Below are 27424 nucleotides of genomic sequence, written 5' to 3'. Positions count from 1 at the left end.
ACCTTCTGTAGTGCGGGGTGGCTCAGACTCGCATGGTACAGCCGGTACAGGTCGAGGCCCGGGTCTGCCCGCGCGAACAGTTCCAGCTGTAATAGTAGTAGCCTACTGCTGGAGTAAAGGGACTTTTCAGTCCTATGCGAGCAGTATAAATAAGCACTATTATTATTATTATTTTACCTCTTGAGGGCGTGCATCCTTGGGGCAACTTTTCTCTTCTACATACCTCGTGAGGGCGTGCATCCTTGTGCAACTTGGCTTGCAGTTTGAGTTGCTCTTCAAACACGTTGGCTGCCTCACCGAACGCTTCAATCGCTTGACGTTTGTTGTTCAGCTCTTCGTTTGACGTGTTGAAAGCGTTGGTAAGCTCATCGAATACGAGAGACTTTTTGATCAGGTCCGTGTGGATCTCCACCATAGCGTTGGCCACCTGAAATGAAGAATCATCATAGAAAAGGATTAAAATAACCATTCAGAAATTCTTCTTCTACAGGGGATTTTTTTTTTCAACAACACTTTATTTATTTTATTTTTTTTTATTATTAAATGATTAGATCAAACTTTATTTACAGAATAAATATTTACAGATGGTAACATAATGTACATATAGGTAAAAAATAAAGTTTGATCAAGGGTGGGGTTAATGCCTATGGCATTCTCTACCACCCCACCCTTGATGTACAGAATAGTGTTATCATGAAATTTTAAATAATATACAAAATCAAAGGGTGGAAAGAAAGGGGGGAAAACAGGGGGAAATGGAAAAGGGGGAAGGAATAAAGAGGAATATGTTGAAAAGAGAGAGGAGGGAGGGTCTGGGAAGAGTAGGCGGACTGGTATTCAAAGAAGTATTCATCGCGTTCATTCCCAGAGGGGTATTCATTGATCCGCTGCTCAAGGTATTCAGGGCACTCCCCATTCCCGAACTAGTGACAGCATTGACCATACCAGAACTAGTTATAGCATTCATCATCACCGAACTAGAGACTGAACTTGAGCTCATATTAGGGTTGTGTGGATCTCTCATCGTCATATTGTCCCTTATCACAGAACTATTCAACGAGTTATTCAGCGAACTCCCGCCAGATTCTCCAAGCCGCGACAGACTAGCTCCCATAGGGGACCCCATAGACACATCATGCCTCGGGGGCAGCCCGAACCCAGCGCCTTGCGAGTCAAGACGGGCCCCGAGAGAACTGCCCGCGAGATCCCGGGGGGAAAGAACTGTTGGTCTGCGGGTTCATCGAACTCTGGGCGAGGGAACTGCTGGTCAGGGGGTTCATGGTCGATCCCAGGGAACTGCTGGTCAGAGCGGTATTCAATTGGGAGGTGTTCAGAGAACTCATTGAAGTATTCATTGAGGTGTTCAAAATATTTGAGGTATTCATGGACGTTGAACCCAGGGAATTGCTGGTCACTGAGGTATTCAAGGGGTTGTTGGATGAGCTCATGGAACTCTGGGGATTATTCATAGAACTTGTGTTCATAGGATTGATTATGGAACTAGTATTCATAGGATTGTTCATCTGGTTATTCATAGAAGAATTCATCGCGTTCATTCCCAGAGGGGTATTCATTGATCCGCTGCTCAAGGTATTCAGGGCACTCCCCAGTCCCGAACTAGTGACAGCATTTACCATACCAGAACTAGTTATAGCGTTCATCATCACCGAACTAGAGACTGAACTTGAGCTCATATTAGGGTTGTGTGGATCTCTTATCGTCATGTTGTCCCTTATCACAGAACTATTCAACGTGTTATTCAGCGAACTCCCGCTAGATTCTCCAAGCCGCGACAGACTAGCTCCCATAGGGGACCCCATAGACACATCATGCCTCGGGGGCAGCCCTAACCCAGCGCCTTGCGAGTCAAGACGGGCCCCGAGAGAACTGCCCGCGAGGGAAACGCCTCTCCCGCCAAGTTGAGAGTCGAGCGGGCTACGTATCGCGCCCGCGAGGGAAGCGTCTCTCCCGCCAAGTTGAGAGTCGAGCGGGCTACGTATCGCGCCCGCGAGGGAAGCGTCTCTCCCGCCAAGTTGAAGGTCTAGGGCGCGGTTGAGACTGGCGGTGTGGCTCGCGGTGGATGGGTCGTGGTGTTTGGCCAAGAGCTGGGAGGACAGGGCGCTCAGATGTTCGTGCTTGACGAACAGGTTTTGTGCGGCGATGTTTTCGTTCTTTATCATCTGGAAAAGATAAAAAACAGTCGTAAAAAGTTTTCTCCAAAATCTAGTGAACATCACACGACTTTCCTTACCCTATAAGTAAGATCTGGGTTAGCACCCTATTTAACAATGCTCATTTCTGTGTTCTTCTATCATATTTTTTACAATGTATAATCGTTTAGTTTGGTCAGTACGGCTGTTCGCCGTAAAAAAAAAAAAAAAAAAAAAAAAAACTGTCGAGAATCAGTACGGCTTTTCCCCTTTAAAAAAAAAAAAAAAAAAAAAAAACTGTCGAGAACTGTCAAAATCAGGTCAACATACAACTAATCATTACTCCAATGTCAATGAAAAGTACTTTTTGGGGTTTTGGGTATGATTTTCTTCTTCGGCTTTTCCCATGTTCAGACAGATGGGGTCGGCGTTTGTTGTCGGCCTCCCAATCAGCTTTAAAATGATCGCTTTGAGGCCAAGTGGTTTTGGCTAAACAAAATTTTCCGAGTGGATGCCCTTCGCACTTCACCTTCGCTATTGATATAGCATAAGGATTTTGGCGGGTCTTAAATAGAAGAAGGCCGGCACTTACCTGACTAGCGTTGCCGGGTTCAAACAAATTAGCCGCACTTAGGCCGCAGTCCGGCTTGCTGTAATGTTCTGAGGCGGCCTTCAAGTTATCCGACTTGAACGGTGAAGTGGTAGACGACACATTGTCTGTTTTATTCAGCAGACTGGGCGCATAGGATAGGTGGCCTGGAAGCAGATAGCAATTATTAATCATTTGTTTTTGATTGTATTTATTAAAGGTTTATGGTGGATTTCAGCAATGACTTAATGAGAGTTTTCACTAATGGGATAATTTTTAATTTTCCAAATAGGAGTTTTTAATGACTCCTTCTTTTTGGATCATTAAAACATTAAAAACTCCTTTTTTGAGGATTACAAAATCCTACCATTAGTGAAATCTCTCATTAAGTCATTGGTGAAATCCACCTTACAAAGAAAAGCATTTTCAGCAGACACGAAAAACTGGGAATGCAGACTTCGTCGACTTTTTTGGGTTTGGATAGGAACTTGGCCTTTTTTTCCACACTTATGTTTTTTGTGGGGGATCTCACTCCTTTTTTCTAAGTATGCAATTACTTGATTACACATGATGAGTGATTTTATTCTATTCTTACCGGTAGGTAGTGAAGAGGAGAGGTTTTGTTTGAGGTTGTTGGATTTAAGTAGGAGGTTGTGGTGGTGTGGACTTGACGAAGTGGAGGTGAAACCAAGGTTATTGTTTTTTGTCAGCGGTATGGACGAGGTTGGTGGAGGTTGGGGGAGATACCGGTAGGTAGTGAAGAGGAGAGGTTTTGTTTGAGGTTGTTGGATTTAAGTAGGAGGTTGTGGTGGTGTGGACTTGACGAAGTGGAAGTGAAACCAAGGTTATTGTTTTTTGTCAGCGGTATGGACGAGGTTGGTGGAGGTTGGGGCAGGCCTCCACCTCCACTAGAACTGGTGGAGATATCACAGTCACATCGGGTGCCTGGAAATGGAGATTAAAAATAATATTCTTCTTTTTCTTTGCCTTTTCCCGTGTACAGACGGGGTCGCCGTTTTTCGTCAGCCACTCAATCAGCCCTAACTAGGGTGATTGTTTTGGTCTGACATTTGGTTTTGGCTACAGATTTTACGAGTGGATGCCCTTTGCGCTCAACCTTTGTTGCCCTTCGCTATTTCTTTAGCAAGGGGAATTCAGGGGGGTGCCTGGAAATGGAGATTAAAAATAATATTCTTCCTTTTCTTCGCCTTTTCCCGTGTACAGACGGGGTCGGCGTTTTTCGTCAGCCACTCAATCAGCCCTAACTGGGGTGATTGCTTTGGGCTGACATTTGGTTTTGGCTACAGATTTTACGAGTGGATGCCCTTCGCGCTCAACCTTTGTTGCCCTTCGCTATTACTTTAGCAAGGGAAATTCAGGGTGGTCTACTCCCTGTTTAACGTCTCCCAGCCGGACAATTAACAACCAAGGTATATTAAATATTTCTGTACATAGCCAACCTCAGTGGTGTAGTGGTTAGCACGGTGGACTCTGGATCTGGAGGTTGGTAGTTCGAGTCCTAGTCAAGTCATTAAATTTAGCGTAGTTTTCTCAAGCGAGGAAGGACATTTGTGACAAGCATTTAATGCTCAACACAATTAAAATTCCTTTGATTTCTTTACATAGGTATATTATAATTAAAATAAATTAACTTGTCCAATATTAAACTGTTGAGAGAAAGGGACTACATGTCCTAATTCGACAGTCTAAATAAAGCACTAATATAATATCTCTAGTAGCGCGGTCAAACTTTCTTGACTTGGCGGGGCGGAGCGCTGCCGCGCTCCTTAATATCTAATACTATTCTTACCGCTCTCGTCATCTGTTTCCATATACACATTCTTGTCGCTATACTGGAAGGCTGACGGCTTGAGGAAGTCTTGTTCGGCGAGGGAAAGGCCTCGAGAGGCCACACCGGGGTCAGCTATCGAGTAGCCGGGGCCGAGTCGACCTCCGGCGGCCGCTGACTTGTAATCCGCCTCGGACATTGGAGGACCTGGACAGAAAGGAAGAATATGCATTTGAGTGTTATGTATTGAAAGAAGAGATGAGAGCTACATAGGGAAAAGAGTTGAGAGAATGGAAGTGAGGGGGAGAAAAGGGCGAGGGAGGCCGAAGAAAAGGTGGAAGGATTGTCCTGTGTGAATCAAGACTTGAGTGAGAAAAAATCAACAGGACATGAGGTAACGCCGACCTTATTTAAATAGGAAAAAGCTAGGAAGAAGAAGAAGAAGAAGAAGAAGAAGAAGAAGAAAAAGAAGAAGAAGAAGAAAAAAAAGAAGAAGAAGAAGAAGAAGAAGAAGAAGAAGAAGAAGAAGAAGTAGAAGAAGAGGAAGAAAAAGAAGAAGAAGAAGAAGAAGAAGAAGAAGAAGAAGAAGAAGAAGAAGAAGGAGAAGAAGAAGAAGAATTTATTATGCATTTGCGTGAAATATTTGGTCACAAGCCTTTGTGCTTCTTAGGTAGTGGTATAACTTATAGCTCGCACTTCGGCCCCCTCCACCCCACTGAGGGTTTCGCGTGTTCGCCACGCGAGCTTGCGTATACAGTCGCGCTGCGCGCTCCCGGAGCTTCGCGGGGTTTTTCATATGGTTGACCTTCCTTGGTTTCGCGGGGTTGTGCATACGGTCGCGCTGCGCGCTCCCTTCGCTTGGCAGAGTATTGGTTTTTATAAATTATAAAAAAAAAAAAAAAAATGCCCTTGGGACCATGACATTCAGGAGAGGAGTTCCACTAAAACGGCCATATCTTGGGAACGGTTGGGAATTTTGAGCTTTTCAGTCTCAGTCTCTGAGCTTGGACTTTTCACGCTAATTTTCCATCTTACCTGAGCTGGAGGGTGTGTTGCCCGAAGAGGTAGAGTGGTAAGATGGATCCATGTTGACGTGAGCGAGAGACACTGTACAATACTATTATGAACACTCATGTAGATTGAAGAGAGAAGGTCTGTGAAGAGAACAGAAATGTGCACAATTAAACATTTATTACCTGCCTCGGTGGTGTAGTGGTCAAGACACTCGCCTGGTAAACAGGAGGGCGTGGGTTCAATCCCGACCGAAGTATGGAATTTTATTCTCAATATAATTTGAGAATTCGACCACAATAATAGTAGTAGCCTACTGCTGGAGTACCTAAGAGGGACTTTTCAGTCCTATGCGAGCAGTATAAATAAACACTATGGTCTAGGTATTATTAAGGTACTTACATAGATAGGACAGGGAAAGGAAGAATCAATATTTAAAGTTGAAGAAAGAACTCGGAACTTTCTTGTTACAACATCTTGCAGAAATATTATGTACAAATCTGAAACAGTAAAAGGTCAAAATGAAAATTAGTTAAAATTAAAATAAATTAGACAAAAATTAGGGCAAAAACAGCAAAAAAAGAAAGGTGGTACTTACTGAAGCTCTCAGTCAGAAACGCGGGTTCGATTCCCACCCGGGGGCGGATTTTATAATAAACAGATAAAGTTCGTTTCTCGAACGACTAGCTTTCTCCTGTCTTCCTTCTCTCTTTGCTTTCGGGACCAGACCTATGTAGGTACCTACATATGTAGGTACCTGCCTATGTAGGTACCTATCTACCTACCTATAGGAAATTCAAGTATGCAAGCTTATTTAGTACTTCCAACTTTTTTATTAATTAGAAATCATCTTTATTTAATAGTGCTGATACTGCTCGCATAGGACTGAAAAGTCCCTTTACTCCAGCAGTAGGCTACTACTATTATTGTGGTCAAATTCTCAAAAATATTGAGGAAAAATATTAAAATTCCAAAAATATTAAAATTCCATACCTCGGCTGGGATTGAACCCACGCCCTGCTGTTTACCAGGCGAGCGCCTTGACCACTACACCACCGAGGTAGGGTGATCTTATCAGTTACAGTTCCCTCTATCAAACCTCTTGAAAAAAAAAAAAGTTGTCTGCTAAAACCAAACTTATGAAAATGATATGAGTCTGATAAGGTCTCTATCAATTTCGTAGGTTTAGTTTTGCAGCCGACTACGCGCTACTCAAAGGTCGCTCGTCCACGCTTCGAATGTGAGACATGTCTGAATGATTAAAAAAGAAAAACTAACTTTTTTTGACACCTCTTGAATACAACTTTTCAACTACTCCAATGAGTCACTCCACATAAATTGTTTCCACGATTCATTCGAAACACATTGACACGAGAACATGTTGCATGCAACTGATGCATGGAAACATCAGAGACAATCATTCATACCCAGACACAAGAGTCAATGCTATTAAAAGTCAGTTCTAAGTACATAGGTAGGTACATAAGTAATTTGCTATTATTTGTCCTCTTGTGAAACAATAAGTACCTAATAAGTCCCTTCTGTATGAAATAAGTGATGATAATTTTATTAATGGCCTTAATTGAGGCCTTTTCTTCTTAATATTACATGCTATAGGTACTTGTACTTGAGATATTGCTTTTGAAATTATGTTTAATGCTAATTATTATTTAAAGACATTATCTTTATTAGGTGTTAATTATAATAATCATTTGTAATATTGATTTTAATCACGGTCCAGTAGCATGAGGTTACATAATGGGGATTCATTTAAACTGACATGAATGGGACAGAAAAAAGCAAATTATTAAGTATGGGATAAGGAAAGATTTTTTTTTTTGAAGAGGTTTGATAGAGGAACTGTAACATGCCAAGATCTCATCGTCTCGAAATTGAAGAGAAAAGGAAGACAGGATAGGAGAAAGCCAGTCGTTCCAAAAACAAAACTTATCCATTCATAATAAAATCCACCCTGGGCGGCAATTGAAACCGTAGCTTAGCACCTACAAGGCAGACAACAACCAACCAAGCTAACTATACCATCTGATGGGCTGGTGAAAAGTAAGAAAGACCATTCACCAGGCGAGCGCCTTGACCACTACACCACCGAGGTAGGGTGATCTTATCAGTTACAGTTCCCTCTATCAAACCTCTTGAAAAAAAAAGTTGTCTGCTAAAACCAAACTTATGAAAATGATAAGAGTCTGATAGGGTCTCTATCAATTTCGTAGGTTTAGTTTTGCAGCTGACTACGCGCTACTCAAAGGTCGCTCGTCCACGCTTCGAATGTGAGACATGTCTGAATGATTAAAAAAGAAAAACTAATTTTTTCTGACACCTCTTAAATACAACTTTTCAACTACTCCAATGAGTCACTCCACATAAATTGTTTCCACGATTCATTTGAAACACATTGACACGAGAACATGTTGCATGCAACTGATGCATGGAAACATCAGAGACAATCATTCATACCCAGACACAAGAGTCAATGATATTAAAAGTCACTTCTAAGTACATAGGTACATAAGTAATTTGCTATTATTTGTCCTTTTTTATGAAATAAGCACCTCATAACCCCCTTCTATATGAAATAAGTAATGATAATTTTATTAATGGCCTTAAGTAATTGAGGCCTTTTCTTCTTAATATTACGTGCTTTAGGTACTTGTACTTGAGATATTGGTTCTTATTATTACTTTAAAGGCTAATTATTTAATCACCTGTCTTAATTAGGTGTTATTTATATAATAATCATTTGTAATATTGATTTTAATCACGGTCCAGTAGCATGAGGTTACATAATGGGGATTCATTTAAACTGACATGAATGGGACAGAAAAAAGCAAATTATTAAGTATGGGATAAGGAAAGATTTTTTTTTTTGAAGAGGTTTGATAGAGGAACTGTAACATGCCAAGATCTCATCGTCTCGAAATTGAAGAGAAAAGGAAGACAGGATAGGAGAAAGTCAGTCATTCCCAGAATGAACCTTATCCGTTCAGAATAAAATCCACCCCGGGCGGGAAACCCCTAACCCGCAGTCTAGCACTTAACAAGGAGGCACCACCTGCCAACCAAGCTAACTAGGCCTTGGTGAAAGTAATGAAAGGACATTGGGTTTAATTGGCAGGGTGATGGTGTTTAAATCAGCAAAGCTCTATAAATGACAGACTGTATGCTTTTGTCTGAATAAGATCTTTCATATGACAATTTCCTACTCCTTTATCCAAGTAAATGTAAAAGAAAAAAAAAAAAAAAAAAAAAAACCACTTGATCTAGAAACCTGTGGATTACCTTAAGAACCCTGTTTATCTAGAAGCAACATAAGCATATAACCCCTAAAGGTTACATGTTACATGGCTGTAAGTAGATGAGTTCAATATGATGTAATAAAGCTATTGAATTTCTTGTCATTTAGGAGGTTAAGTTAATGCACATGTAAAACACATATTTGTGAACACGATTCTTTGAAATAGTTCCTATATCCAACTAGGTCAAGTTCATTCAGGATATTTTTTAACTTACATCCACACTACCCAGTATTGAGACTTCTGAGACATTGCTGTATAATTATCTCTTCTATCTCATAAGAATTAGAGAAGTAATTAAATACTTCCATCATTGCAGATTTGAAAAAGGTACCCCCTTCTCTTGTTTACTGTTTTTCCTTCCTACAAATTACAATCAACATTTTTTTTTTTTTTTTTTTTATCAAGGGATTTAATTAGAATCAAGGTTTAAAAATCCTTTCAAGCCAGCCTAGTTAGCTTGGATGGTAGTGCATCTGCCTTGTAGGTGCTAGGCTGTGGGTTCAATTCCTGCCCAGTGCAGATTTTATCCAGAACGGATAATGTTCTCTCTTGGAACGGCTGGCTTTCTCCTGTCCTGTCTTTTTTCTCTCTTCAATTTTGGGATGATAATACCTTAGCAGTTACAGTTCCCTGTATCAAACCTATTAAAAAAAAATCCTTTCATACTCAATTAATATTGTCCTCCCCTTGATTCACCTACTTTGGTATCTAAATAAAATATGACCATATACCTACATTAAAGATTTATGTCAAGTCAAGTACTTAGGTACATCAAAACACCCACACTTGCTTTCAGCCCAAATTATTTTTATAGAAAAAACTATGTTTCCTGGTCCATTAATCAATGGTTTCATTTAGCAGCATGTGCTAACTAGGTTATGTTCAGTTTAATTTAAAAGTCCTTGAGACAATATTTGCCTGTATACAATCAATACACTAGCGGAAGAAACAAATGAACTTTTGTATGCATTTCTTTTGGAATTTAGATGTTAATTCATGAAATTACTTGCAGGGAACGAATCTCTCTGTAATTGTTTGATTCTTTCGATTGTCTGTATCGAATTCGACAGATTAGACCTCATTTCCTAGCTAAAAATTTTTTTTTTTTTTTTTTTTTTTTTTTTTTTTATCAAGGGATTTTATTAGAATCAAGGTTTAAAAATCCTTTCAAGCCAGCCTAGTTAGCTTGGATGGTAATGCATCTGCCTTGTAGGTGCTAGGCTGTGGGTTCAATTCCTGCCCAGTGCAGATTTTATCCAGAATGGATAATGTTCTCTCTTGGAACAGCTGGCTTTCTCCTGTCCTGTTTCTTTCTCTCTTCAATTTTGGGATGATAATACCTTAGCAGTTACAGTTCCCTGTATCAAACCTATTTAAAAAAAAAAAAAAAAAAAAAAAAAAAATCCTTTCATACTCAATTAATATTGTCCTCCCCTTGATTCACCTAGTTTGGTATCTAAATAAAATATGACCATATAGGTACCTACATTAAAGATTTATGTCAAGTACCTACATAGGTACTTAGGTACATCAAAACACCCACACTTGCTTTCAGCCCAAGTTATTTTTAGAGAAAAAACTATGTTTCTTGGTCTATTGATCAATGTTTTCATTTAGCAGCATGTGCTAACTAGGTTATGTACAATTTAATTTAAAAGTCCTTGAGACAATATTTGCCTGTGTACAATCAATACACTAGCGGAAGAAACAAATGAACTTTTGTATGCATTTCTTTTGGAATTTAGATGGTAATTCATGAAATTACTTGCAGGGAACGAATCTCTCTGTAATTGTTTGATTCTTTCGATTGTCTGTATCGAATTCGACAGATTAGACCTCATTTCCTATGCAAATTTACGCAAAACCAGTGACCCCTTGGGATACAATTTTGGGCCCCGAAAAAAGAGTTTAGATTATAGCTAGGTGGTCATTTACTTACAGGGAAATTTCGCAATGGCAGAAGCCTCCGAAAACACTGCACTTTACACTTCCATTTGGATTAATTTAGAGCATTTTGCTGACAGTTCAGAAGGAAAAAAGTTCCAGGCAAATTCTGGCCAAATCCAAGATCCAGGCATAAAAACACCGAAGAAAATTTTGGATTTGGATCTCGAAATTTTTTTGATAAATTTTGTCCGTGCTCGAACTTTTTTCAAACAATAGATTTGTTTGGAGATGTTAGGGAACAAAAAACATTTTTTCTCAAATAGGGGTGACTTGGAACGCCAGTTCTAGGGTGTTCGAGACCTCATTTTCCAGCAAATTTGGCTAAATAATTACCGAGAAGTTGGAAAAATTTGATTTTCCAATTATTATTTCATGAAAATGTTTTCTAAACCTCAAAAACTAAAAAAAAAGACGAATTTGAATCGGACTAACTTTCATGTAAAAATCGAAGTTGTAGGATCTCGAAATTTTTTTGATAAATTTTGTCCGTGCTCGAACTTTTTTCAAACAATAGATTTGTTTGGAGATGTTAGGGAACAAAAAATATTTTTTCTCAAATAGGGGTGACTTGGAACGCCTCTAGGGTGTTCGAGACCTCATTTTCCAGCAAATTTGGCTGAATAATTACAGAGAAGTTGGAAAAATTTGATTTTCCAATTATTATTTCATGAAAATGTTTTCTAAACCTCAAAAACTAAAAAAAAGACGAATTTGAATCGGACTAACTTTCATGTAATAATCGAGGTTGTGAACGCGTCTTTTTAGCCGGAAATCTGAAATATTTTTTCCCGTTTGTTGAGTTGGAACCCTGGACGATTTGTAAACAAAAAGATATTTCAAAATTTTCGGCGCCAAATCGAAATGTCAACTGTCTACTGTCTGGTACCTGCCGTACCTGATAATTTTTTACTTTTCTTTTTTTTTTGTCCTACTGCTAAATTAGTTAATTCATATTAATCCTGTGTTACCTATATCATAAGTTAAGTCAAAAGTGTTCATAAAATAATTTCGGAAAAATGGCCGATAAGTACGATCCAGAATCCCTGACAGAAATGTTACCATTTTACTACAAACGGATCTTCCCGTACGGACCTTACCTCCGGTGGCTGTTCTATGGAAATTGTAAGTACAGCCACTCCTTGACTAAGTTATAAAAGCAACCTTACCATAGGAAACACCTGGTTATTTGTAAAGCAAAAAAGGTTGAGTGTTTCACCACCATTGTTATTATTTTGTAGGAATGAAACAACTGCTACATTGTAAGTGTGTGGTCTGTGTTAGAGCATGCCCATCCCGTAGTATGTCTTTCATCAGATGGGCAAGAAGAGACACAATACTTCCCATTCAGGTGCTGGGTCAACACCAGAACACCAGAAAGTTATCTGTTGATAGATGTGCAGGCAAAAAACTATTGGAACCAGAAAGAAATCCATTGAAATTTGTTGATTGTTATTATTGTTTTATTTTCAGTGGACAATTTCCGCAAGAGAGAGTTCTCATTCACACTGAACGGAGACATCTATGCCCGATACATTTCTTACAACAGTCCGAATGAATTGAAAAAGGATCTGATCAAACGGTGTCCTTTGTCTGAAACCCCCCCCCCCCCCCTAAGAAAATGCCTAAGAAATTTGTAAGATAAATGAAACGGGATCCAGAGGATCCAGATTCTTGAATCCTTTGAGTCAAGATTGGTCAGATTCAATACAAAAAAAAAGCTTTGGACTAAATATAGGTTAGACTACACCACCTAGGGTATACTGACCTTAAAGGTAATTGCTGGTATTATTGGGTTACAAAACTATTTCATTCAGGTTTATTTTTATTTATTTTTCTTTAATTACTACATTCATTTTGATTTATCTCTTTCTCTTCAGCCCAAAGGATCACCTCCAGCACAGTGTGTTCACACCCAAAATGAAGGAGCTCGTGTTTGATATAGATATGACAGACTACGATGATGTGAGGAATTGTTGTTCCGGTGCCGATATCTGCGAGAAGTGTTGGCGGTACATGAGCATAGCTTGCAAAATTCTGGACACAGCTTTGAGGGGTAATATTTTCAACTTGATCATTCATCCATGTTTATGATTTCTTTAATGAAATGAAAAAAAGTGGGTTTTACCAACCTTCTTTTTAGCCTCTAACAGGCCTGTGTAGCCTATAGAAATTAAATGGAAATTAAGAGGCCGTTAGCTTAACAGTCCTTCTAGGGCTGAAAATATATTTGGGAAATCCTCAGGTCCTTTTTTTTTCAAATAAGGCGCTTTAATCCTCAGGTCCTTATTATTTTTATTATTATTATTTTTAAGTTTGATAGGGGGAACTGTCACTGCCCCATAATATGTCAAAATAAACAAGGTCTTGTTTAGACTGCGGGGGTAAAGGGACTTCAGTACTATCCCGACAGGATAAACAAGGTACAGTCGACCCTCGATTTTTCAAACTTTTGATAATTCGCACCAATCATCAGGTCCCTAGCAAAAATCTCGACATTTCAAAAACTTGTATGTTCTATTTTAATAGTTCCCTTTTTTTATTTTCCCAGAGGATTTCGACTTCCAGCTCCTCCTGTGGGTGTTCTCAGGGCGGCGCGGTATTCATTGTTGGGTGTGCGATGAAGCGGCTCTGGCGTTGGACGGCCGGGGGCGGTCGTGTCTAGCCGAATACATGTCGGTACTCACTGCCAACCCGGTGAAGAAAGTGTTCCTGACCGGCGATGTACTTCATCCTCACCTGAAGTAAGAGTTTTTTTAGTCGTCCTAGTTAGATTCGAGTGTCTGGCTGGGGTACATTAAACAGGGAGTGGACCAGCCTGAATTTCCCTTGCTAGGAAATGGAAAAGGCGAAGAAAAAGAAGAAGTTAGATTCAAGGGAGAGGCTTGAGTGTAAGAGCAAACAGCCCTAAAGGATAGGTCAAGCTTCCACGAATCTAAATTGGGGTGTGTCTTGTAGATTAGAATATATGTACCTTGTTTATCCTGCCCGAATAGGACTGTAAAGTCCCTTTACCCCCGCAGTCTAAACAAGGTCTGAAATATTGTGTCTCTTTTGGCCCATCTGATGAGAGGCAAGCTACGACACAGACCACACGAGTCTAATTTAGTAGTTGTTTCATTGTTACGAAATAAAAACGGCGCGGCGGTGAAACATAGATTTTTTTCAAGATATACACCTATTTTTTTATCCTCAGACGTGCCAAACTTATAATTGAAGATCAATTCGAAAAGCTTCTAGAAGAACAGGAACTACTCAGCACTAAAGAGCGGCAGGGCAAAGTGTTGGGCCTTGTTTCTAATGGTGATATCAGGGCCGAGATTGAGAAAGAGTGGACCCGTATTGGCCCAGGGCAGGATGTAGAGAAGTGGGACCGACTTGTGGCTATTATTAAACACCACCAGGCTAAGGTGAGTTATTGTTTAGTAGTCTGGCTGGGGGACTATAAACAGGGAGTTGACCAGCTTAGTCTGGCTGGGGGACTATAAACAGGGAGTAGACCAGCTTAGTCTGGACTGATTAAGAGCGGGGTTCACCAAATCAGAATTGAGATCCATCTAGGATTGAGCTATACACATTCAATCCAGAATTGAGCTCAACTCAAAACTCTGTTTCGTATTACTATAGGCTGGGGGACGCTTCTAACTCTTGACGTTCGCGCGCCTCCCGGCACGCTTGATAAAGAAGGTACAAAGTCTGTTAATAAAACAAGGTAAAATCCTCATTTTACCCCTGAAAAACTGAATCTTGGATAAAAAGATAAGCCCAGCATCAGGTAGGGTAAAATCCTCATTTCACTCCTGAAAAACTGAAGCACAGAAGAATATTGCAAAGTATCAGCAATGACGAGGAACAAAAGGAATGTTAATGGACATAATGATCCATGTATTGTATTCTAAGCTTCCATGGACACTGTGGTGATAAACTTGGCTATAAACATGTAAAAATAAACATGAGCACATTGTACTTATGTAGAGAATGACTCAGTAGAGTCGGTAGTTTTAGAACCCGATTCCAAAGAAACGTATTTTCACAATCCGTTCAAATCACGCTCCAGTCACAGTACGTTCAAGGAACGGTCAAATATTTTACAGGTTATTAGATTGGAGTGAGCCTACTGGAACTTGGACATTGGAACGGCAAATGTGAATATTCCCATTTGATCGTCAGTAAGGTAAGGCCTGCTGCTCAAGTTTGGTTTCCCATGTCAGGTAAAATTCCACGTGAGCAGCCGGCCTAAAAATAGCTTGTCCATTACATCACCTAGGCAAGATCAGGAGAATCGAACCCGTGACCGTCTGTATGGTAAGAAAATGGTCGCCTTTTAGCTTGGTCATCAGCTCATCAGTTATTCCCTATCCTCATCTCTCTTTTTTTTAAAGAGGTTTGACAGGGGGAACTGTAACTGCTATGGTCTTATCGTCCCGAATTCGAAGAGAGAAGGAAGACAGGATAGGAGAAAGCCAGCCGTTCCGAGAACGAACATTATCCCATCAGGATAAAATCCGCCCCGGGCGGGAATCGAAACCGCGGCCTAGCGCTTACAAGGCAGACGCACTACCAACTAAGCTAACTAGGCTGGCTCAAGTAAGTTTATTTAAAACGAATTTGATGAATTATAAAATCCGCCCCGGGCGGGAATCGAACCCGCGGCCTAGTGCTTACAAGGCAGACGCACTACCAACTAAGCTAACTAGGCTGGCTCAAGTAAGTTTATTTAAAAGGAATTTGATGAACTAGGAAGATCAAATGTGTCTTTTTCGCCGGTTTTAAGAAATTACAAATACCTTATTTAGACTGCCAGCGTAGAATTGGGAATTCCCTTTTTGTCAGCAGTTTCAATAAAGTCTCATTTATTAATAAATTGGGTGTAAATGATTTGTTTGTTATGTTCGGTCGCTTTTCTCTTCGTTTCATGACTATTCAGAGTTCGGACCGTAAGGTCAAGTACGCGATAGAAGAGATCGCGCGCGCAACGAAGGTCGCTCAAAAACGGTTCGAATTTTCCAGGACTTGAGATTTCGGCCCAAGGAAATGAAAATTTTACAGGGAGGAATGAAAAATTATACTAGACCCGCGGTGCGTTTTCGAATTCAGGGCCAAAATTTGGCTATTTAGGGCAAAACAAAATGGGAAAATCTCAAAAGGAAGTTCTCAGGACTTTACCTTTCACCTCAGCTCGCTCAAACTTTCCAGAGAGATTCGATAAATCATGTGTACGTAGATCAAAAGTTCAAAAGTGTCCTTAGGGCCGGGCCGGTCTCATTAAATTCCAATCTAATTTCTCCTCTTTTTTTACTTCCCCAGTCAACTCATCTCCGAGGTAGAGCAGTACGACGAAAAGCACAATCTGCTCAATAAAACAGACCCGGCTGAAAGTGAAACACACGATGAAACACTTCCGGCAAAACAGCTGAGGAATGAGTACAAGAAGACTTGTCTGGTGAAGTCGATAGCCGTGTTTGAGGAATTCCTGAAGGCTTTCCAGGGAGTGTGGAGGAGTGAGACTGTGAATTCAAGTATGTACTTAATAATTAATAATATAAAAGAATAGAATAGAATATACCTCATTTATACTGCAATAGTCCTACATACTGGAATCCGCACACAGGAATTTCGTCAGAAAAGACCCCCATTTCAATGTATGCAGTTTTTTGTGTTATTATAATAATTTAAGACCGGTTTTAGCGTCACCTATGTTAAGCTACGCCGAGCAAGGCCAATAAATGAATGGGTGACTTAAACATTATATTGGTAGTTATTAGGAACATTAAAAGGAATAAAGGGAGAACGGGCTCTAGTCAGACCCAGCTTGTTTTTTTTTTTCAAGCAGTCTGATAGAGGGAAGGGTAAAAGTGCCAGTATACTGTAGCCTTTTTCGTTGAACTTGGTCTCTTGAGATCAAGTCTAGCAATAAAAGTCTTCATTGTACTGACAGCTTAACAGTCTTACCATCCTGAAATTGAAGAGAGAAGGAGGACAGGATAAGAGAAATTCCACCTTTCCAAGATGTAAATGAACCTTAAATGTAAATGCAGTTTCTTTGTGTTATTATGTTTTGTCACAACTTTCGATACTACTGCAGCATTGTAGGATTTTTCCCAATATCTCAATAATCCTAACATCCAATGTTTACCTATTATGCTGGCACCGGTCACTATGCGCATTTAGCAGCATTGTAGGATTTTCCCAATATCTCAATAATCCTAAAATCCAATGTTTACCTACCATGCTGGCACCGGTTGCTAGGTGTATTTATATCATTGTAGGATTTTCCCAATATCTCAATAATCCTAAAATCCAATGTTTACCTACCATGCTGGCACCGGTTGCTATGTGTTTAGTCTGGCTGGGGGACTATAAACAGGGAGTTGACCAGCTTAGTCTGGCTGGGGGACTATAAACAGGGAGTAGACCAGCTTAGTCTGACTGGGGGACTATAAACAGGGAGTAGACCAGCTTAGTCTGACTGGGGGACTATAAACAGGGAGTTGACCAGCTTAGTCTGATTTTTTCAACACAAGAAAATGTGGGTGCTTCAGATTTTTTGAGTCCAGCCCACAGTAAAGGAACAAAATAAGAACCTAAGGGGAGGAGGGGATCCAAGCCCCCTAGGTTCTTCCTAAATACAGCCCTGTTCCAGTTCATTTTTTTCTGCCATCATATAAATGGGGGGAGATTCTTCATTCTTCTCTCTTTCCCTTTTGTAAATATTTTGTATTTCAACATCTGATTGATTTGAAAAGAGGACCAAGGCTTAAAAAATTAAATAAAAACTCACTTCTGGAAGATCTTTGAAGAAATTGATGAAAGCAAGTTGTTGATTGATATCTGAAACAGAACCAAAGGTATACCTCATTAACAAGGAAGTTCAAATGCCATATTGCCATGGCGCCATACTATTTTGCCATTATTTTGCATCTGCTTCAAGTGAAGAGGTAGCAGGTTGTAAATTCTGATGCCTGCACTCAAGTAGACTTGAAAAACAAATTCTCCATTAGAAATAGGTATAAAAATGGGTATTTTATATTAGAAATGGGTATTTCTGTATTGAAATTAGGTATTTTATTAGAAATAGGTATAAAAATGGGTATTTTATATTAGAAATGGGTATTTCTGTATTGAAATTAGGTATTTTATTAGAAATAGGTATAAAAATGGGTATTTTATATTAGAAATGGGTATTTCTGTATTGAAATTAGGTATTTTATTAGAAATAGGTATAAAAATGGGTATTTTATATTAGAAATGGGTATTTCTGTATTGAAATTAGGTATTTTATTAGAAATAGGTATAAAAATGGGTATTTTATATTAGAAATGGGTATTTCTGTATTGAAATTAGGTATTTTATTAGAAATAGGTATAAAAATGGGTATTTTATATTAGAAATGGGTATTTCTGTATTGAAATTAGGTATTTTATTAGAAATAGGTATAAAAATGGGTATTTTATATTAGAAATGGGTATTTCTGTATTGAAATTAGGTATTTTATTAGAAATAGGTATAAAAATGGGTATTTTATATTAGAAATGGGTATTTCTGTATTGAAATTAGGTATTTTATTAGAAATAGGTATAAAAATGGGTATTTTATATTAGAAATGGGTATTTCTGTATTGAAATTAGGTATTTTATTAGAAATAGGTATAAAAATGGGTATTTTATATTAGAAATGGGTATTTCTGTATTGAAATTAGGTATTTTATTAGAAATAGGTATAAAAATGGGTATTTTATATTAGAAATGGGTATTTCTGTATTGAAATTAGGTATTTTATTAGAAATAGGTATAAAAATGGGTATTTTATATTAGAAAATAGAGGCAGCATATTTGAAATAGCTATCTCATTAGAAATACCTGAACCAATCTGAACTTTTTACATGTTTTAAATTTAAGAAATTAACTCGAGATCTTTGTTTGTTTGTATAGGGTCAAATCGTGTATAACTTTCGGGTCACTTCTTTTCTAAAAACCACCAGCAACATTTTCACCAGAAACAATGTTGCTCAACAATCCAGAAATGTTTTTAACAAGAATCCAGCAACCTTTTTAATCCCCAGACATTTCTCAAACATTTTTCTTGGCTTTTGGTGTGTGATGGGTTTTATCTTGAAAGTTGCTCAATATTCGAAACATTCATTTCAGCAATAATTGCACAACTGTTGAGAAATAGTAGAAATACTTAAATGGTCCGATGAATGTAATCTTTATTATTCACATGTTGCCATTTAGTTAGAATTTACAACGAACAACACTGGATTGATTATAATTCCAAATTCCAAGCGTTAGCCGAAAGGTCTCTCTTCTATTCTGACATGACGGTTTCTTTTTTTTAAGTTGAGTGTTTCACCGCCGTTTTTATTTCGTAGCGATGAAACAACTGCTACATTGGACGTTTGTGGTCTGTGTCGTAGCATGCCCATCCCGTAGTATGCCTCTCATCAGATGGGCGAGAAGAGACACAATACTTCCCATTTAGGTGCTGGGTCAACACGAGAACACCAGAAAGTAACCCATTGAAATATTTGCAATCGAAAAACGAGTACAAATTTTTGTCGATGGTGGGATTCGAACCCGGGACCTTCTGCATGGCAAGCAAGTGCGTTACCACTGGACCAACCGTACCCCCATATTTGCATCCTTCAATATTTGTTGTCCTACGCCAATAGCAGGGTGCAGCAATAACACCCAAGACAGGTGATAACCACCAGGCCAGTAACAAACCACACTCATTGTTACTTCATAAATCATCTTCATTTTGGCTTTATCGGGCGGGAGTCGAACCCATGACCTAGCGCTTCATATATCCTTCATTTTATCATTTCCAGCACGTCTTGTCCTATGTGGAGGTAGTGGTCTGGGTAAAACCACTCTACTTCGTTATCTGATCAACCGTAGCATACAGGAGTTTGATAGAGCTCTAGTCATAGATTTGGATCCTGGACAGTCAGAGTTCTATCTACCTGGTACATTATCTGCCACTCTCATTGAGGAACCACTGCTGGGACCTAACTTCACACATATTCAGAACAGATTGTTAATATCCTCCATGGTGGTAGTAATGTTCTGTGATAAATAATAATCAAACCAACATCAAGATAAAGATAAATATGCAGAACCAAGTGGAAAATTGTTAAATTGAAAAGGGAATCTGATGAGTTTCATACTCTCGCTGTATAGCTTGGTATTGAGTATTGGCTGTGGCTAGTCTATCATCTTGAAACCTAACACCACCTCGCACAGTATCCAGTATTGTGTAGCGATCATCTATGCTGTTGTTTAACTGAAATAAAACAATGTTATCTATTAAACAATGTTGCTGTTATCTAATACTTGAGATTGACTATTAGGTTATTTTTTTAAATAAAACAACAGGGGTTCAATGAACTCTAGAACTCGCTCAGAAAAAGGGGCCCCTACGGCACGATCAGGCGAGAAAATGAAGTGAGAAAATTTTATTTAAAAGTCGAACGTTTTTGTTAAATTTCATTAAAATTGGATAAACCGTTTTAGAGTCATCGTGAAACTTACAGACGGACAAACTTAATAAAAACTTTAAATTCACTTTGTTTGGTCAATTACCTTCATGGTAATCCTATAGGCAAATCCTTGTGGTGAATTCTCTAGCTTGATAGTTTTGTCTGCTACCAGATTCAATCGCCTTGCTGTACTCTCTAAATATTCCTTCATCTTGTCCATCACTGCATCCTTTCTATCCATCATTTCTGAAATCAAATTAAATATTTTTCTATTAAAATGTATTTACAATTATAAAAGGCATTACATATTAAAAAAAAAAAATAAAAAAAAAAATACAAAAGTCCTTCCACTAACTTGGGTTTTTTGTGTTTCTTCTGTGATTCAAACCACAGTACCCCCGGTTATGAATCCAATTTCTTAGCACATATTCTGGTGCTATACATCTTGATACATTGCTACACAGTACACACTAGACAATCCAACATGACGTTAATATAAGACTGTAGATCTGAGGATTAGTAAAGTTTCAAGCTTTAGTATGTATTTTACATCTTGATTTCAAATTGGACTTTATAGCCTTACCTTGTAAATCCTCATCAAATGAAGGTCGAATGAAAAATTCGCGTTCAGAATGAAATCTCTCAATATCAATCGTAGTCTCAATCATTTCCTGAAATCTGAAACCAGGGATAATTGATATCTTAATAAATTGAGAGAGAATCGTAAGATTTATTAAAATCAATAAAATGGACTGTAAAAAAGGGGCGGGGGTCTTATCGTCCCGAAATCGAAGAGAAGAAGGATAGGATAGGAAAAAGCCAGCCGTTCCGAGAACGAACCTTATCTGTTTAGGATAAAGCTTGGCCCGGACGGGACCGGAATCCGCGATATAGCGCTTACAAGACAAGCTTCCTTCCAAGCGAACTTGGCTGACATACGGTATGTTTACTCCTGCACATGTGGTATTTATTCACCATGATATAGCATACCTTGTAGCCTGTATACTTACTTGGCAAGATCATTACTCAGACTTTGTAGTGAGCTGAGAATTGTGTTCAGATTGGAAGCCTCCACATTTTGAACCAAGGACTCCAGAATAGAAATCAACTTGGGGAGCTGCGATACTCCCTCGTATACCCTGAGGAGAAAACGAAAATATTAAGGTATTAGGACTAAATATTAAGACCCGAGTTCAGAGTGACAATTTTAATATTTTTCCTCCTTTAATGATCCCGAAATCGAAAAGAGAACGAGAACGGGATAGGAGAAAGCCAACCGTTCCGAGAACGAACCTTATCTGTTTAGGATCATATTCATGCCGCGTGGGGATACTGGGGATCGATCCTGCGGTCTAGCATTTATTTGGCAGGCATGCCTTCCAAGCTAAGCTGGAAATATTTTTATTCAATAAAATTGTCTAAATGTATGAGTGTATCACCCTCGCTTACCTGTAACAATCCTTGAGTCCCGCTTTCTTCCGCCCAATCCTCATAGCGAGTGATTGCATATCTGGTAATCCTCTCAATGCATACTCATGTAGATTCATTCTGGCCTCTGTATTGTTCACTAGAATATTAACAGCTGCATGTCTCTCTACTATAGCATCCAGATCTTTCAGTGGTTGCTTCATCCATTGAGCTAGAAGTCTGCAATAAATACATTAATTCTAATACTCGGGTCAAGGGTCAATGAAGTTTATCATCAAGAGGTTTGACAGAGGGGTCTGTAATGGAAATACTAGCATGAGACAAATTTCTTGACCCCGCCGGGAATCGAACCCGGGTCTCCCGCGTGCAAGGCGAGCGGAGTGACCACTACGCCATGGGAGAGACCAGTTTCAACGTAATATAACTTAAAATAAAGTCGTATTTTACTATCGGACTTTTTTTTTCAACCAAAGAGATTCCGGTTTAGTGTTAGCTTGAAAGGCAATTGTGCTACCTTGCAAGCTATCTATTAGGCTGACAATAAAATAAACAAAGAACAAACTCTGTCTGTGTATTCAAAATGAACAATTTTTATTTCATTAAAAAAATTGTAAAAAAATAAGTATAAACAAAATTTTGTTCGAATCACAAATTTATTCGACATTGTCGTATTGCACTACTTTGTTTTATTTTATTTTATTCATATCTCACCAACTCTCCGAGTAAAAAAGTGAGTGTTTCACTGCCCGCCTAGCTATTTTTAAATGCCTAGCAATGAAACAACTGCTACATGTGTTCCGTGTCGTAGTGTGCCTCTCATCAGATGGGCGAGAAGAGACACAATACTTCCCATTTAGGTGCTGGCTCAACACAAGAACACCAGAAAGTAATCCGTTGAATTATTTGCAATCGAAAAACGAGTACAATTTTTTGTCAATGGTGGGATTCAAACTCGGGACCTTGTGTGCCTCTCATCAGATGGGCGAGAAGAGACACAATACTTCCCATTTAGGTGCTGGCTCAACACAAGAACACCAGAAAGTAATCCGTGGAAATATTTGCAATCGAAAAATGAGTATAATTTTTTGTCAATGGTGGGATTCAAACTCGGGACCTTATACCTTAAGCATGTCAAGCAAGCTCGTTACCGGCTAACCGTGCCCCCCTATACTGATGTTATCGTTGGTCTGATTTCAGATGGTGCTGAACCAATGACCTTTTGATCTTTGTATCACGGGAGATTGAAGTATACACGTTGTACCAGAGGGAATGAAGACCCAGGGCCGGACTTATTGAGGGCTGCTACAGTTGCTGTGCTGTGCCTGATATTTGTCGTAGATCAGCTTGGCAGTGATCACGTCCTCTGTAGCCATGCCTGAAATAAAAATAGAATCCTTTGCAAAATAACGTGAACTGTAGTGATAAGGAGAACCAAAAGGCAGATATATTTTGCAGAACTTCAAAGAAGGTTCTCCTTATCAAGTTGACCCACAGAACTTATATATAATGACTGCTGAAACCCTCCAAGAGAGTGGACTGTAATCTTATTTTAATATGCTCCTCTGTGCGCACAGCAGTTGCCTGAAATGTATCAACAGTTACCTGAAAGAGAGCCTTTGAGGTAAATTTTACTATTTGTTCGAGTGGCTCGTTTTTTCTGAGACACTCTGTATATTTGATTGGTAAATGGTAATACAGTTTTAAAATTCATACAAATGATTTACCTTTTTTTGTGGAACCAGTTACAGTTCCCTCTGTCAAACCTCTTCAAAAAAAAAATAATAATAATAATAATAAAATAAAACGAAAAAAAAAAAAAAAAAAAACACGAAAACGAAAGGAACTTACGGGGAACTACGTACCAATCGGTTACCATCGGTGACACGTCAGGGGGGGTATCCCGCGCGTCCCTCCGTCCAGGTTGGGCCGCAATGAGCCTCCAACCTCGCCCTACCCAATTGGCCCGGCAACCTGCTCGTAGAGGCCTTTAAGCTCGCCTCGGGCCGCGGCCTCCGAGTCCGAGAATATGGAGGAGTGAGAGTAGATGGCAGCGTCCGAGTTCTGAGTGGTGATTTAGACCCGCGCGCCACGGTTGAAATTAAAAAAAAGAATAAATATATATATACCTATTATACTAGTATTTGAAAAAAAAAAAAAAAAAAAAAAAAAAAACTAACAAACAACAAACAGAAAACAAATAATAATAAATAATATAATAAAAGAAGAGTCTAAACAAAGTCTTGAATATTTAAAAAGGTAATAAAGGGAAAAAAGAACCGTTTTTTCTCTCTTTTTTCTTAATGTAAAGAAAAAAATTAATTTTGTAGATATTATTCTGTATAATGTATTAATAAATACACTCGCACACACCCGTTGTATTGAATGGTTTTTTTTTCCTGTAGGTTTTATCTCCTTAAAAAAGTTCGCCCCAGGCGGGGAATCGAACCCGCCACCTACCGCTTTGAAACTCACCATTGATATGAAGCATCTTTCTTCTTTCAGCCAACTCGTACTTGAGCACAGGCACGCTGGAGTAAGGTGGGCGGTGACCCAAAATGTCGGCATCGCGGGCCGCATCTTCCCGTGTTCGTAGGCTTGGACCGCGGGCACTCCCTCACTGGTTCAGCTTTTCAACGAGGGCTCTGGGCCCCCCGCGTAGCGGTGGTTCCAAATAATTGATCTGGAGAGAGGGGGTAGAAAATTGAAACAGTTTGAAAAAAAAAAAAAAAAAAATGAAATGAGGGAACTGTAACAACAGGGGTTCCTTTATATCGTCCCTAAATCGACGAGAGAAGGATAGGAGAAAGCCAGCCGTTCCGAGAACGAACTTCATCTGTAAATTATAAAATCCACTCCTGGGCGGGAATGGAACCCGCGACCTAGCGCTTACAAGGCAGACGCGCTACCCACCAAGTTAACTAGGCTATCTATACCTTGTTTAGATTGCACAAGTAAAGGGACTTTTCAGTCCTATCCCAGCAGGATCAAGGTATATTATATTCTATTCTTACCTTTTTCAATTTGAGACTGGCATGGAAGGCCTTGGCGTGTATGTACGCCTGCGCGCCGCTCCCCATAATGGCCAACACGAGATCTTTGTCACCGCTGCGGCCGAACAGATGCTTGGTTGCCACTACGGATGCGGCAGCTGTCCGCCATTTTGTAATCTCCGTCCCTTCCATCACCTGGGAAGAAGACACAGAATGGTGTGAAAACCTGTGTGAACAAAGTCATTACTTACATAGTTACCTACACCAGAAATCTTCTTCTTCGCCTTTTCCCATGTTCAGATGGGGTCGGCTTTAGAGTGATTGCTTTGAGGCCAACCGGTTTTGGCTCAACAAAATTTTCCGAGTGGGATGCCCTTCGCACTCAACCTTCGCTGTTGATATAGCGTGAGGAAATTTGGACTAGTCTACTCTCTGTTTAGAGTCCCCTAGCTAGACGCTGATCTAGTCTCCGTTTATAGTCCCTCAGCCTTTAATGATACTACTAATAATTTGATAATGATGATGGACTCTTGAGTGGAATAGGAACCACTAGGCGAGGTTAACGCCGCGCCGTGGGCGTTCTCTAGCACCTAACCCTTAGAGCTCAATTATTAGGTGGTCACAGGGGCTTATCCAGGATTTTGTCGAGGGGGGGGGGGTCCAAACAGTGATATAAAAAAATAAAACAAAAAAAGTATTATTTAAAAAAAAATATATATATATATACCCGGGGTGGATGCTCGAAATTTTCAGAGTCTTGCCTACAGCCTACAATCCTGCCTCGGTGGTGTGATGGTCAAGGCACTCGCCTGGTAAACAGGAGGGCGTGGGTTCAATCCAAGCTGAGGTATGGAATTTTATCCTCCATATAATTTGAGAATTTGACCACAATAATAGTAGTAGCCTACTGCTGGAGTAAAGGGACTTTTCAGTCCTATGCGAGCAGTATAAATAAGCACTATTATTATTGTTACAGTAAAGGAAAAAAATAAGCTCAAGAGCCCCTCTAAATACGGTCCTGGGTGGTCAATTTCTATGCCTCTGATGGTATTGAACCCATGCTCTACTGTTTACCCGGCGAGTGTCTCGACCACTATGTCACGGCAGGTCTTTTTGAAGTTTAACTTACAACTTTCAGCTTGCCATTGTCCGTATTGTACAGCAGTACGGTGGCCAGGACACTGGGTAAACCCTTGACTTTATTATCAGTGAAGGAAGTGACCACCTTGATAGCCAGGGAGTCCTCCCCATCTGGACCAGTGCGTTTGATATAACCGGGCATTGACAGCAGAACCCTGTAGAGTAGAATGGACAAGGGAAATTTATGGCCAGCCAAGTTAGCTCGGATTAAGAGAATCAAACCTATCATCAAGGATTGGCTCCTAGTTAGCTTGGCTCCTAGGCCAGTGCGTTTGATATAACCGGGCATTGACAGCAGAACCCTGTAGAGTAGAATGGACAAGGGAAATTTATGGCCAGCCAAGTTAGCTCAGATTAAGAGAATCAAACCTATCATTGCCAGCCTAGTTAGCTTAGTTGGTATTGGTAGTGCGTCTGCCTTGTAAGCGCTAGGCCGCAGGTTCGATTCCCGCCCGCGGCGGATTTTATCCTGATGGTATAATGGTAAAAAAACCTATCATCAAGGATTGGCTCAAAGATAATGTTAATACATTAATCAAATCATGAATTCTTTTTTTTTTAAGAGGTTTGACAGAGGGAACTGTAACTGCTATGGTCTTAAGGAGAAAGCCAGCCGTTCCAAGAACGAACATTATCCCATCAGGGTAAAATCCGCCCCGGGTGGGAATCGAACCCGCGGCCTAGTGCTTACAAGCTAACTAGGCTGGCACATGAATTCTTTGTGGTAAAGCAGAGAGCTTTTTTTCACAACTTTTGTGGGTACCACAGCATTACTGAGTGTCTCCTTTACTATTAATATTCTCATTCATTATCAATCTTTTTACACTGGTAATGCCACCACTGGTTGATACTCAATTGTCCCCATGAGGCTGAATGCACCCTAAACTGCATGGAAGGCCTTGGCGTGTATGTACGCCTGCGCGCCGCTCCCCATAATGGCCAACACGAGATCTTTGTCACCGCTGCGGCCGAACACATGTTTGGTTGCCACTACGGATGCTGCAGCTGTCCGCCATTTTGTAATCTCCGTCCCTTCCATCACCTGGGAAGGAGAAACAGAATGGTGTGAAAAGCTGTGTGAACAAAGTCATGATTTACATAGTTACCTACACCAGAAATCTTCTTCTTCGCCTTTTCCCATGTTCAGATGGGGTCGGCGTTTGTCGTCGGCCTCCCCATCAACTTTAGAGTGTTTTGCTTTGAGGCCAACTGGTTTTGGCTAAACAAAATTTTCCGAGTGGTATGCCCTTCGCACTCAACCTTCGCTGTGGATATAGTGTGAGGAAATTTGGACTAGTCTACTCTCTGTTTATAGTCCCCTAGCTAGACGCTGATCTACTCTCTGTTTATAGTCCCTCAGCCTTTAATGATACTACTAATAATTTGATAATGATGATGGACTCTTGAGTGGAATAGGAACCACTAGGCGAGGTTAACGCCGCGCCGTGGGCGTTCTCTAGCACCTAACCCTTAGAGCTCAATTATTAGGTGGTCACAGGGGCTTATCCAGGATTTTGTCGAGGGGGGGGGGGGCCAAACAGTGATAAAAAAAAAAAAAACAAAAAAAATATTTTTTAAAAAAAAAAAT

The 27424-nt window shown here is 39.7% G+C and overlaps 3 protein-coding genes across 3 annotated transcripts in view; 1 reads left to right on the top strand and 2 right to left on the bottom strand.

Annotated features, from left to right (window-relative positions):
- Positions 1-1172: 1172 nt before the first annotated feature.
- LOC103509246 lies at positions 1173-10930 on the bottom strand. The gene is made up of 7 exons (XM_017444107.2): positions 10793-10930; positions 5942-6039; positions 5564-5682; positions 4550-4735; positions 3487-3684; positions 2743-2906; positions 1173-2180 (listed from the first exon to the last, which is right to left on the bottom strand). Exons 3-7 carry the CDS (start codon positions 5613-5615, stop codon positions 1173-1175), a joined length of 1608 nt encoding a protein of 535 aa, XP_017299596.1. The 5' UTR covers positions 5616-5682; positions 5942-6039; positions 10793-10930.
- A 713-nt stretch (positions 10931-11643) lies between these two features.
- LOC103509245 (DNA primase small subunit-like) lies at positions 11644-22995 on the top strand. Its single transcript, XM_017444106.2, has 8 exons — positions 11644-11922; positions 12271-12379; positions 12678-12853; positions 13349-13541; positions 13994-14207; positions 15725-15792; positions 16105-16316; positions 22904-22995. The coding sequence occupies exons 1-8, from the start codon at positions 11817-11819 to the stop codon at positions 22927-22929; spliced, it is 1104 nt and encodes a 367-aa protein (XP_017299595.1). The 5' UTR covers positions 11644-11816; the 3' UTR covers positions 22930-22995.
- The window catches only part of LOC103509244 (uncharacterized protein P11E10.01), an 8054-nt gene continuing 3569 nt past the window's right edge, over positions 22940-27424 (bottom strand). The window contains exons 4-7 of the mRNA XM_026823631.1: positions 25826-25991; positions 24718-24891; positions 23692-23767; positions 22940-23081 (exon numbers count right to left, since the gene is read on the bottom strand). Coding sequence (XP_026679432.1) covers positions 22996-23081; positions 23692-23767; positions 24718-24891; positions 25826-25991 — 502 coding nt within the window. The 3' untranslated portion in view covers positions 22940-22995. The remainder of the gene's footprint in view (positions 23082-23691; positions 23768-24717; positions 24892-25825; positions 25992-27424) is intronic.

Source organism: Diaphorina citri, unplaced genomic scaffold (genome assembly GCF_000475195.1).
Source record: "Diaphorina citri unplaced genomic scaffold, Diaci psyllid genome assembly version 1.1 scaffold477, whole genome shotgun sequence".
NCBI classification, from domain to species: Eukaryota; Metazoa; Arthropoda; class Insecta; order Hemiptera; family Psyllidae; genus Diaphorina; species Diaphorina citri.
The sequence above is the reverse complement of the archived record's forward strand: the minus strand, read 5'-3'. Positions and strand labels throughout refer to the sequence as shown.

Bases quoted from the DNA above. Each gene is read 5' to 3' on its own strand.
- LOC103509246 (XM_017444107.2), bottom strand. From the start codon at position 5,615: ATGGATCCATCTTACCACTCTACCTCTTCGGGCAACACACCCTCCAGC. The intron at 4,736-5,563 runs GTAAGATGGAAA...CTTTCTGTCCAG, and splicing joins CAACACACCCTCCAGCTCAG to GTCCTCCAATGTCCGAGGCG. The intron at 3,685-4,549 runs GTAAGAATAGTA...CTCCATTTCCAG, and splicing joins GGAAACAGATGACGAGAGCG to GCACCCGATGTGACTGTGAT.
- LOC103509245 (XM_017444106.2), top strand. From the start codon at position 11,817: ATGGCCGATAAGTACGATCCAGAATCCCTGACAGAAATGTTACCATTT. The intron at 11,923-12,270 runs GTAAGTACAGCC...TTTTATTTTCAG, and splicing joins GTGGCTGTTCTATGGAAATT to TGGACAATTTCCGCAAGAGA. The intron at 13,542-13,993 runs GTAAGAGTTTTT...TTTTATCCTCAG, and splicing joins GTACTTCATCCTCACCTGAA to ACGTGCCAAACTTATAATTG.